Source organism: Rhizopus delemar, genomic scaffold (genome assembly GCF_000149305.1).
Source record: "Rhizopus delemar RA 99-880 supercont3.7 genomic scaffold, whole genome shotgun sequence".
Lineage (NCBI taxonomy): Eukaryota > Fungi > Mucoromycota > Mucoromycetes > Mucorales > Rhizopodaceae > Rhizopus > Rhizopus delemar.
The window spans coordinates 842,313-855,260 of NW_027137833.1; the positions used below are offsets into that span (position 1 = coordinate 842,313).

General features: G+C 33.1%; 5 protein-coding genes across 5 annotated transcripts; 3 read left to right on the forward strand and 2 right to left on the reverse strand.

Moving 5' to 3' along the window:
• Positions 1-204: 204 nt before the first annotated feature.
• On the reverse strand, positions 205-1,854 carry RO3G_09522 (uncharacterized protein; the record flags this gene model as incomplete). The annotated part of the gene is made up of 9 exons (XM_067664107.1): positions 205-310; positions 372-419; positions 554-664; positions 735-781; positions 824-949; positions 1,015-1,165; positions 1,219-1,523; positions 1,577-1,755; positions 1,824-1,854. The coding sequence occupies 9 exons, from the start codon at positions 1,852-1,854 to the stop codon at positions 205-207; spliced, it is 1,104 nt and encodes a 367-aa protein (XP_067520208.1).
• Positions 1,855-4,992: 3,138 nt separating this feature from the next.
• Positions 4,993-5,236, forward strand: RO3G_09523 (uncharacterized protein; the record flags this gene model as incomplete). The annotated part of the gene is made up of 2 exons (XM_067664108.1): positions 4,993-5,003; positions 5,032-5,236. The coding sequence occupies 2 exons, from the start codon at positions 4,993-4,995 to the stop codon at positions 5,234-5,236; spliced, it is 216 nt and encodes a 71-aa protein (XP_067520209.1).
• Positions 5,237-8,094: 2,858 nt separating this feature from the next.
• On the forward strand, positions 8,095-8,787 carry RO3G_09524 (uncharacterized protein; the record flags this gene model as incomplete). Its single annotated transcript, XM_067664109.1, has 1 exon — positions 8,095-8,787. The coding sequence occupies one exon, from the start codon at positions 8,095-8,097 to the stop codon at positions 8,785-8,787; it is 693 nt and encodes a 230-aa protein (XP_067520210.1).
• Positions 8,788-10,547: 1,760 nt separating this feature from the next.
• On the forward strand, positions 10,548-10,679 carry RO3G_09525 (uncharacterized protein; the record flags this gene model as incomplete). The annotated part of the gene is made up of 1 exon (XM_067664110.1): positions 10,548-10,679. One exon carries the CDS (start codon positions 10,548-10,550, stop codon positions 10,677-10,679), a length of 132 nt encoding a protein of 43 aa, XP_067520211.1.
• A 1,101-nt stretch (positions 10,680-11,780) lies between these two features.
• Positions 11,781-12,584, reverse strand: RO3G_09526 (uncharacterized protein; the record flags this gene model as incomplete). The annotated part of the gene is made up of 1 exon (XM_067664111.1): positions 11,781-12,584. One exon carries the CDS (start codon positions 12,582-12,584, stop codon positions 11,781-11,783), a length of 804 nt encoding a protein of 267 aa, XP_067520212.1.
• Between the last annotated feature and the right edge of the window lie 364 nt (positions 12,585-12,948).

Genomic DNA, 12,948 nt, shown 5'->3' on the forward strand with positions numbered 1-12,948 from the left:
ATTCAAGAAAGATTGTTTTCGCGCATCTCTTCAAGTTTTCTCTTTCCGTTTTTCTGATTTTTGTTGTCAGAAGCAAAAAAACAAGGAGTTAGTTCAAAATTTAAAGTAGGATCTTCTTCATCTTCTAGTTATGTAATCGTTCCAATTGTTTTTTCCATTATCAAACGAGAACACCAAATCAAGCGCAAGCATTTCTTAATTGATTTAATAAAAAGACCTTGACTTGATGGGTATCTGGCTGCCTCTGTCTTCCGCATGCGACAAACATACCCATTTGGGCAATCCATAACCAAAAATTTGATATTCAAACCTATTATTATATATAATATTGATTTTTAACCATCAAAAACAGACTCCTCAATGTTACTTACCACAAGTGATTATCCCAACAGTCTCTAGCTGTCTTAACTTGGTATGTGCTACCGTTAAAAGTTTAATGAGCATACCCTTCATTATTTTGGGAACTTTGATTTGTTGATCAGTGATCCCTTCATCACTATACTCTCTAGACGATTTTTTTGCTTCGTAAACTCCAATATCGTAACCATCGTACCTAAAGGCCATATCTACTCTTTTTCCTGTCTTTTGACGAGCAATTTTGTCAACGGACGATAACTTTCTTCTTTGATTCATCTGTTCACTTGATACTTCACTAGTCTTTTCTCTATTAATATAAATTAAGAAATTTTCAAATCAGACATAAGAATTCATACGTAAATAAAACAATTACATACCTTTTAGCAATAAGTTGGCCCTGATCAAATGCCCAAGGAATCACTTTCTAAATTCGATCAATTATTTCATCTTCACCGCCAATGGTTACATGTACTTTGTTAGACATTAAGATATCTAACCCCTCAATCAACGATTTCTTTGTCCAATAGTTATAACTATCTGTTTGTGGGTTCACATATTGTTCACTTATGGTTTTGTGCATCTGTATTAAATTCTTTGAAAAGCAAAGTATGTGTAGATGTCAATATCATTATATGTTAGACAGGTGACTTAGCTTACATGATAATTTGGATCAATAGTAATGCTAGATTTTGGCACGCTTTCAAATGTAGGGCTTCTGAATGAACGGATCTCGTCTAATTCTTGCTTGGTAAAGATGCTATCCCATGTTAACGTATCTTCTGGATCCAAAATCAAAGAATGACTTGGACTACAAAGAAAGAAAATGAATGATTGATTAAATACAGTTGTATTAGTACTTACTGATCAAAATTGCATTTTTTCGACAACTCTTCCATCTTCAATTCTACGACAGTTCCAGTAGAGAGCGTCCACATTTTGGTTTTATCCAAAGAACTGAAAATATTTATGATTTCTTGCTTGTCAGTTTCAGATAAAGCTGATTTTACTGAACTTGTACTTGTCGTATAATAGCTTTGCGTTGTAGATGAACTTGACTCAGAATTATGTATGTCTGTATTAAACTCTAAGCTCTTGGATTCCATGCATTGATTGAGTCTTTTTATTATGCCCTCAGAAATTGGTAACCAATTAGGTTTTATCTTGATCTAAAAAACATTGTTAGATGATAGTAATTTCATTGATATGGAATGTTTTTTACAAGTTCAAAATCTTTTTTCCTAGCAGTTTCAGTGATTCTTAAAAGCCAAATTCTTTTAAAATTATTAAAACATGATGGAGTGTAGCTTTCTACAATTTCATTTCGTAACCTGTCGATAACATCTTGTATACTGATATTTTCTTTTTCATTCTTTAATTGATTCATCGCATTAGCAATAGCTATAATTATAATAAAAACAAGATTTTTAATCTCTCATTGTCTCATAACAGCAATATTTTTCTTTCACCTTCACTGTATTTTATATCTAGAGATTCCATTTTTATCTTATAACATAAAAGATGAAACAAGTAGTGGGCAGGCAACACAAACAAATAAAAAATAAGCAATTAAGGGAAGGCTAAATGTTTTGTTCACAAAAATAAAAATGGATATTTCAATAGGACCCAAAATTATCTATGATTTTATTTAATAATATATGTCCAGAGTTTATATACTTTTCACAGTGTAGATATTAATATATGTACTATGCGGATGGCGAAATGCTATATTCTATTATGCAGATCTTTACATAATTTAATATAAGCATTTGCTCCTCATTCACCAGTCTATTTTGGTAGATATACATACATATTAATAAGTCTACATTTCCATATACTCACATTATCAATCCTTAATAATGCTTGATTGCTATACAATGATTATCTTTGGAGCACAACACTAAAGATTAGAGCGTACTATAAAAATACGGATTTATGAAGTATTGTAAGTATTATATGAGAGCGTTAGAATCTTTGTTGTCCCCATCTTCCACCACCTTTACATACTATTTTATTACAGCAAGTATAACATGAAAGATTAAGAAGGATTTTGATATTGGAAATGACAAATTTGAATATGCAATACGGCGCAAAAAAAACACCGCATTCTTGAGATATTTGCAGATAAAAATTTGAGAATTAAAAGGAGATAGTACTTGAAAACTAGTGAATGAGTCTCTATGTAATCTCTTTATTAGATTTCAAGACGAGAGAGAGAACCCATTTAATCAAACTACGCCTTTATATAGGAAATAAAATTATTCAGGGACCGAAGTGTGCTCAAGGTCAATTTCAGTATTGAGCTTGAACAATATAAATATTGTATATGGTTAATATTGTAAATGAGTCTTAGAGAATATGTAATATATAATATTATGTATTCAGTATTTGTTATTTCTTATATAAGATTTGAGTAATCTCATACGAATAATAAGTATTTAATGGGGTAAATACAACAATTCTGCTCACCTTAGCAATTTTTTTTAGTGGGAGCTACTTCGCTCTTTTGGGTGAATTAAGCAAAGTAATTTGACTTAGGCGAGAGGAATTAAGGCTGAGGAGTTTAGATATCAAAAAGTTACTAGGTGGGTCCTCTTGTGGTCGTATATATCCAGTAAAATGGGTAGGTTTATCGTTGTATAGGGTAGTATAAATGGACAGGTTTAAATGATTTAATAATACAATGCTTTATTTATTTAATTATGTATTCAATAGTATACATTTTTCATTTGATTTACACCAGAATAAAAAAGAAAAGGAATAAAAAAAAATAAAAAATAATAATAATAAAATAATAAAGGATGAACGGATCCAGTACTTTCATAAGCCATTGCTTACCTGTCCTTGATGATAATATCCAATGCAGCTCATTTAGAAGATTTAATTTCATTTGACAGCCTTCATTACAATCTACTTTACATTCGACAATCTTCATTACAATCTACATTCAACAAGATGATTAATATTTAACTTCTTAAAATTTCATTATGTACCAGGATTGTTTTTTTTTTATATAATTTGGTAATGAATATCCATTGTCTTATACAATCACTACTGTCTTTCCTCAAGTGCATGCTCGTGTACTGTATTGGGTTCAATAATGCTCTATCGTCACCGTTGTTATCATAGATATCACTATAGTTGGTTCATACGCTTTTTTCATTGCAAAATAAAAGAGAGTATTAATATCTAATGAATAAAAACCGTTAGTCAAGAGAAAAATAATAAACAAATAAATTATACCTTTCATCTTGTTTAAACATATGACCTATACAATACGCTGTTAGCTAAGGCTCAATTTATCTAAAGTGTATACACTATAATCTTACCTAATATCAACAGCAAATGCAATATGAAACAACATATCAAGTACAGTATACAAAAGCAGTGGATGAATAATTATGTATAGTTGCGACAAACTGGTCTACAGCATGGTATGGTGTTGACTATACACTTAAATTGTATACTACAGATAGAGTAAGTAAGATACCAATGTAAGGAAAGAAAAAAAATAACACAAGTGTTAATATATACATGTAAAAAAAAAAGGATAAGGGTTGTTACATGTTGAAATCTAATCATAAATTTTCTTCTAATTAGTGAGCCATTAGTTAAAATCATCTTGGTTGACTAAAGAAAGCACAACATTTGAAGCAAAGATAGCTAGAGTCTACTATAAGCAAGAAACAAAAAGTTATACAACATCTAACAACTTTATACCATATAATAAAATATTGTTTTCTTTCTTTTGTAATAATTAGCTTTTTGAGTTGGTTTAGCTTTGTTCATTTTGTTTTCAAAACATGGTGCATATCAGTAATAACTAAAAGTATCAAAAACTGTTAACAAGGTAGAGTAATAACAAAAATACAAGAAAAAAAAAAAAAAAACGCTTTAAAATTCATGCAAGTTTATTTCGTTGAACTAATGTCGTAGGACCAATGACATTGAAGAATAACAAAGGCAAATAAAAAAAAAGAATAGGAAGAAAAATAATTAGCATTACCATCGTGAAGATTTAGTCATGAGACAATCTCGCATGGTACCCACGATTAAGAATTTAAAGAATTAACACTTTTTTTTTTTATTAAAAAAGATAGCAAAATAAAAGAAAAATGAGTTTTATACTTAACTTTAGCCTAGAGAACAACCGTCTTTAATACCTATAGTTTTATATTAACCTCTTCTTTTTCCATAAATATTTGCGTTTTAGTATTATGTTTTCTAAACTAAAGGTTACTTGCTATCTACAAATGTATATTGCAAGATATGAACCAATTTTTGCTTACGTTCTATATTAGTTTCTACTTTTTTTTGGTTTTTACTTATAATACTCCAGAAATAATAATGCACATGCATTAGATATACGGATCATCTCTAATAATCAGCATTACCCCAAACAGAACCATTGACTAATTAGGTAGATTTAATCAACTAAAGCCGAATAGGCATCCTCAAGAATCATAATCTTTATCTGATTTCTACAATAAATATTTTTAAATTATTATTATCTGCTCTTCATCTCTTTTTTTTTTTTTTTTTTTTTTTTTTTTTTACCTTTGTCAAAAAATTTAGTCTCCAATGCTTCAAACTATTTTTTCTCCTTGTAACCTTTTCTAAATTGCAGTTACATCAGATATGTGGTGGATGTATGTCGCATTTTATTTAACAACGCAGAGCTGGTGATCTGTTATTGCAAAGCTCTATTTCAGAGACTACTTTGTCTGATGATGTTGTTGATAACGATGTTAATATAAAAGTTGACTTGAATGTTGGCATGTATGTTGACATGAAAAGTATGTCTAGTGTTAGAATTGAATCTGTTGCTTCATCACTTGATGACAATAAAGAAATACAAGTAGTAATTCCTGATCATCATTGAGCTTTCTTAAAAATAAGTCTACATATAATTCCAACGTACGTATAGTAATCAAGCCTGCTTTCAGAAAGTTGTAAATGCGATGAAAAATCACAAGCTCGACGTATTTAATGTGTAAATGGTTGAAAAAGGATATCGAATGCAAGCATTTTGCTGTGTTAGATGTGGCAAACAACTTGAATGTGTTGAGTTATTCTTATATTCAGCAATAAAGGATAAATTCAAAGCTATGATGATAAAGTTGGTGGTAGACATGATGGTGTACTTTCCGATCTTTAATTACTGCCTTATACTTCACTTCATTTATACAAACTTCTCTTTTTATCTATTTATGCTTTTATGCCTACGTCTTTGATTTAATAACTTCTTTTTCCACATTTCCTTTTTTTCTAATTACCATCAAAACTTCATCCAAGATACAATTTAATCTTCTCTTATGTATTGCTGTATTCATATCAATCACACTTTAACTATAGCCCAAATAAATTCTATGAATATGTTACTGTATTTAAAACTTTTTAGAAGAAACTATTTTGATACCTTTTGTAATTGTAATAAAAAAGAATCGTTTTCAGAGTTGCTAAACAGAGGTTCAGGTTTTGTATCTGTTAACAAGTTGCACTACAAAATGATATGCTGTTTGACACCTTCCATTATCTCTACAGTTTTACATTCCTGTTACAGGAATTTACAATCTTATATCCAATATGCTAATCAAAATAAGATTTTTTCATTATGAGCACTGAACTTGTATGTTTTTTTTTTCCTACCATATAGAAATTTTTTCTACTAAATTTTTCTAAAGCACAGGGCTAAATAAAGAGTAGCTCATATTCTATAGGTATACGTTAGACACAATATATATTAATAAGCATTCACTATTTACCTTTAAAAGAAAGCTAAACCTTGTTAAGTAATTGTAAAAGCATGTTATTCAAGTTCCTTCTATAAATCACTAGAATCAAAAGTAAACATATTTTTCTTTATCATAACGATTTACTTTTACACTTTCACGGAGCCGTGTGTTAATCTACCAACGTATAATTATAATTCAGGATAAAAAAAGTAATTCTGATGGAAAGGGGCAAATAACTAAATTAAGGTACAAGATAAATAATAACAATTTAATTGTTAAGAGGTGTTTAGAATAGTAAAAATAACTATGAGCCGTAAGAATTTCGTAGCAGGATTACGTGAAGAAGGAAAAGAAGTACAATCGGAAGTTTTTTGTACTTTTTGAAACACTTGTAAGTTATAACGACGTCATTTCATAGCATTTGCAAACGCGTTTTTTTTATTATTTTTTTTGTATTGTTTTTGCAAATTGGATTATTTAATTTATGTAAATGATTAAAACAATTATTGGATCTATTATTCTTTAGCAACAAAACAAATAAGCTCCTTTGGCTTCAATAAACTGAATATAACAGAAAAAATTATAATAATAAAGGACAACCTACTCAAAACAATATTTTTACTGAATGAGGGAGTAATTTATAAATGAATTACTTTATTGTATATGGTTTGAACTTGATAATAGTTTATACAGCACTTTTTTATATCTATTACGTATTTATATTCTTCAGTTTACTTCCCCATATTTAATACAAATAGTAAAGATCCACAACTATGACAAATCACTCTCAGTTCAATTAGCTTAAAAAGGTTGTAATGTAACTCAACTAGTCAAAGTATAATGAAGCAGTACTACATTTGGATACGAAGAAAAGTTATGGCAATCAAAACATGTCTTGTTTAAATTTGCTGAAATAAATAGAACTAATGGTACAGGTACACTACTAATTCTTTGACATAATGCTTACATGTCTTCTTTTTCACAATTTAAGTTTCCTTTAAAAACATGTCAGCTGGAGCACAAGATGTAGAATTGGTTTAAGATACAACAATTGACAGTAGCATAAAAAACATGGGCTTTGGTTTTTTTTACATTTTTGGCCGTGATTGAGTTATATGTTGTCTTTTTTTTTGTTGTTGTAAGTTATCTATTCTAAAAACAACCGCAAAATATAGCTCAAGAAAGAAACAAAAAAGAGTGTTGCAGATCGTCTTTTTAAAAAAAATAAAAAATTGCATATAATCTACTTTATTCGTGATCGCTTAAAGAAACTAATGAATAGGATCTCTTTACGACCATTACAGTCATAATGCAGAAAAATGCGAGTTGTGCAATATGGCTTTGTTATGTCTTTTTAACAGTATAAATAAGGTTGTATATAGTTTTAAAAGTGATTTTGCCAAGTAGATTCACTTTATTTCAGCATTTACCTGTAGAAAAAAAAAAGTGGAGCAATAAAAAAGGCTGAAGCATTTTTAAAAAAATAATGTGGAGGACAATGAAAAAACAATAGAAAATTAACATTTTTGGTAATCAAAACGATTTATATAGAATAAAATACCTTCCGAAAGTAAACCTTGCGCCGTAGTGATATGATTTGATTGCTGTAAATGCTTGTGTAATTATTTTACTAAAACAGCAAATGAACTGATAGATGTTATCTTATTTATGGGAAAGATGTAAACGCTGTCTTTAGTATGGGCGGTAGTATGTATTATCCATATTGAGATTCTTTATATGCCGTATCATCATACTATTCTCTGTTACCATCTCTGTTTTTTGTACTTTATATTAGCAAATTGTTGCCCTATAAGTATTCGTTTATGTTTTATTGTCAAGTTATAAGAAAAGCAAAACTGCCCTTTGAAATACCAATAACCGCCTATTGGGAATTGAAAAAATGCACATTGAAAAAAAAAGCCCCGCCCATTGGTACTGTTTTCACTGTATATACACCATTCGTTCCCCAGTCAAAGTGATGCTACATCTAATAAACCAACCTACGATGAAAGAACGCACTCACATTTTACAGACGAAATTTCTCCTCCGTTCCTTGAATGTTCCTGATGATACTCTTTTGTTCCAACTATTACCATACATTAGAACTTCTGCAAGTGGCTCACAGTGGTATAAACTTACGACCTCTCCTCTGTGGCGAATTTGTACCGTACAAGATGTAGAACAAATCGACAAACGCCGTTTCCAAGCTATTCGTCAAGTGTATCTCCAAAACTCCTTAGAGCAACGTCGTGATAACACTAACTCTGTCCTTTTATCTGCCTGTCGTGTTGACCTAAAAGTTGATCCTATACTATGGCTCCCAATGACCCCCGTCGAACGTAGTCGCTTACTCCGTTGGCGTCTCGGTTGGCTTCCTGGTGGCCTCCCCAAACCGTGTATCTACCACCCATTTGACCTACTAACAAGGACTCATGCCACTGAATGTCTTCATATGCATCGACGTCTACAAATGCCACGATCTATCCCTGACCCTCTGTCATTTCTCTTAAACAAGCTGCCCACTTCCAAAAAGAAACCAACCGAAAAAAACCGATCAAAGCATATTGCATGGTCTATTCGTTGGCCAATTATCTGTCAAATTTTACATGAACTAGATTATTTGCATCACGATCAAATCTCTCCTGATGTTCCCCCTCTTGGTCAAAAATTATTATCTTGGTTATTCTCTAGCTCTTAAATGCATTGATTACACCTTACTATCATCTTCCCTTCTTTATCCTTTTTACCTTTTTGGCTATCAAAAAGGTTCTTAGTTTCCCTAACACTTCTTTGAACTGGCCCGGGCAATACAATATGTCAAATATTATGTGCTCATTTTGGGTTTTAAAAAAAATTTTACAAATAAAAAATTACTCTTTAATCGTATATACACCATTTATGACAAAATTGCTCCTGAAATTCCACCTCTGGGTAATAAGCTATTGCACTGGTTCAGCTCTAATTAATCTCGTATCGTTTGTTACTGCATCTTCTTCGTCTTCCCATCTTTATCCTTTTTCCCTTTTTGCCAATCAAAAAGGTTTTTTAGCTCTTTAACCATCTATTGATCTGACCCGGGCAATACAATAATTTCCATTATTATGTGCTCAATTGGGTTATTTTAATTCTCAGATAAATAAAAATATTCTTTCATCGTATATACACCATTTCCGGAAATAGGTTGCACAAGTATAAAAATCTTTGCACACATAAAAAATCCAGATTGCTCGAATGAAATTTTTAGACCGCACACCAACCGGACTCGCTTTGCACACATAAAAAATAAAGTCGCAAGAAAGGTACTCCAACAGGTCCTGGTAATTTTAGGCCAATCAGCCTAACCTCGATCTTTCGCAAAATCCTAGAACGCTGTTTACAGAATGACGTCCAACTGTACAGCCCTCCTATTGACATTGCGCAAGGCGGATTCAGAGAATGTCGTGGATCACTAGATCAAGCCCTCTGTTTGGCTGAAATATGCCAAATATTACGCACTCACCACAAGATTAAACCTATCCTGATCTTCCTCGACATAAAATCTGCTTATGACACTGTTGACCGTAATCTTATCTGGCAGTCCCTACAGCCAACAACACCACCTCCACTACTAGCTCTCCTCCAACATCTTTTTGATCAAGTCTACCTTGAGGTCCTTCTTAATAATGAGACTTCCTATCGCTTCTCCCCACGAACAGGAGTTCTACAAGGATCAATACTCTCCCCAATGCTCTACTCTATATATATCAATGATCTACCGAAAAGGCTACGACTGAAGCAGCCATCAGAGGATACTTCCCCAGTGGAATTAGCCCCACTTATAAATTGCTTGTTATATGCTGACGATGTAGTTCTGATCTCTGAAAGAGCACAAATGCCAAAGCTATTAAAGATTTGTGAAGATTACAGTTTCTCACTCGGCTTTCATTGGAACCCATCTAAATGCGTAGTGTTAAGTGACATGAATGATGACTTGAGCTATGAGCTTTATGGACAGACTTTACTCAAACAACATTCCTTTTCGTATCTTGGAGTTCCCTTTAAACCGGGCGGTTACCTCAATCCACAAGAGCTAATAGAACACAATGTTTGCAAGGCATTTGCTATGATGAACGTATTGACTTCTGTGGGTGTCAACCCCAATGGGTTCGACAGGCTTCTATCCACTAGATTCTACGCACAAATAGTACGTGCCCGGCTAGAATATGGATTAGCAATCAATCGGTTAACTGCCTCCCAAATAAAAGTACTCGAAGATGCTCAGAATGATTGCTTACGACGAATATATGGCGCATCTAAACGAGCCTCAACCAAAGTTATGCGTCACTTATCACGCTTGCCAACAATGAAAGAGCGACTAAACATACTCCAGGCTCAATTCCTCTTTCGATCTTTTACGCTACCTGAAGACGCTCTCCTTACAAAGCTTATGCCGCACATACAAAATGATAGACATCAACAATGGTACAAACTATCCAAGTCCTCACTTTGGAAAATCATGCCTCCTCCAGTGGAAGAGCTCAGTCTCAAGGCTTTCAAGGCCATCAAAAAACAATTTCTGCAACAAAGTCTAGATTACCAAAAACAATGTAAAAATTCAAAACTGCTTTCTTGCTGTAGACCAACAGTCTCACTTGATCCAATCCTTTGGTTGCCGATGACCCGAAAAGAACGTAGCCGATGCATAAGATGGCGCCTTGGATGGCTTCCTGGTGGCAAACCCAGGCCTTGTCCCATCCATCCAAATCAGGTGCTGACAAAATCGCACGCAATTCAATGTCTCAACATGCACAACCGGCTACAAATGCCTAGCACTATTGAAGATCCTTTGTTGTTCCTTTTAAATCTCCTACCAACAAAACTTCCTCGTTCAAGTCATACAGTTACCCCTTGGATTCTTCGTTGGCCAACCATATGTTCAATATTATTTAAACTGGACCATCTCTACAACCATATCGATACTTGTACCAGACCTCCACATGGTCAGCTCCTTCTAAATTGGCTCTTAAAGCATTAAGGATGCTACCACGTTCCAAATACTTTTCCATAGACCTTTTTTACCTTTGATCCCGAAGGGTTTTTTAGCCTCATATTACTTTACTTCATATTGAACTAGTCCGGGCGAACAGATGTGATAAACACCCCGCGCTCAAATGGACTTTATGAATAAATAATCTTTAAAATTAAAAAAAAAAATTTATACTTGTGCAATCTATTTCCGGAAATGGTGTACACTATGTCACACAATGGTTAGCAGTCATAATTACACCGTGAGACAAAGATAGACTGATCTTGAAGACAATTAGGATTCATATCATATTGATCCAAACAGGCTTAATTCCTCACATTACAAGCAGCACAATATAAACCAGAAAGACTAAAGAAAGGCATTAGACAGTGTATGATGATCACTGCTGTATGTATTTTTTTACTTTACTCTTGTTTATCATCAATCACATAAATGATAAATGGATTGTTCCCCCCTTTCACTTTTTCATATTTTGATTTCCACTCCCTGAAAATATGATTGCTATTATGGTATGTTGTAAAAATAGAGCCTTTTTTTTTATTGCTGAAACATAGATGAACTTATATATAAAAAGAAAAAGAAAAACAATGACAACAAAAGAAAGAGAAAGAGAGAGTCATAAACATAAGAATAAGGAAAAGAGAGAAAGGGATCATATAAAAGCTTTACTTACAAAAATAAAAAGCAGAAGATCTTCTTCTGTATAATAATGAATCATGACTGGATTCAGATTGAGGTGTGGTTGGTTGAGAACTAGAAGTAGATGAGATACTACTGTCAGATGGGCTGTGCAGTGGAACATCATCCCAAGACCAACTGACCAAGGACCTTACGTCCACTTTACGTTTGGCTGCCTTTATGAATAATTCAGGAGGTCGTATCTTGTTATGACGAAGGTAATAGCTTTTACAAGTCTCACACCAGTGACCGTGACCACACAGATTGCGATACCACTGATGTGTCTCTTGTACGCCACAATTAGCACAATGCTTTTTGTTGCTCGTGCCAAGCTCAGTTGGAGCGTAAAATACCAAAGGCAAAGGTTGTTTTGAATCATCCGTCGTCAGTAATTTGGGTCCAGGTCGATTGGCAACAATCAGTCGAAGTGGCCTGGATTCGCCATGTTTGAGTTGATAACGATAACAGGCCACACACAGTCGACGTCTCGAAGCAAATTTTGTGTTGCAATTCAAGCACATGGGTTTAAATTTCGCAGGTCTTGGGGAATGTAATAAAAGCAGCAAGGTAGCATACAAGGTGGGTTGAGGAGGTAGATGAGGATGCTGTGATCTTTCAGTAGGGAAAATGGGACGAGGTAGATGAAGGTATTCTAAACCAGCCGTGTCAAATAGAAAATTGGCCAGTTCAATCACACTTGCCAACTTAACTGAATCAAATTGATGGATATTGAAGCGAAAGAGTGAATTCAGTACATGGTTTAAGCGATAAATATGATCCTCTTTAGCCATACTTGCATTCTCCAAGAATCTAACATCTGTCCTACCTGGAGTAAGTCCATGTTGAGTATAACGAAATAAGTGAAGTAACCAAGTAGGAAAGAATATAAATTCCGGTGAAATCAATTGACTTTTAGCATTTTCAGTGCGAAAGAATACAGCCAGTAATCTCATTTGTTGATTGAGTTCAGTGGAACGTATAGGACGCGATGCTTTGCTAGTACCAATATGACATCTGAATGAACCATTCAAGTGTCTGCCAATGATCTTTATATGAATTGGTATGTCTTGTTGTATAAATGTTGATTTCATTTTAGGTGTCAGTATATTGTCCGTCAATGTGTTGCGTTCATTGCAAGATTTCATATTAAACCCA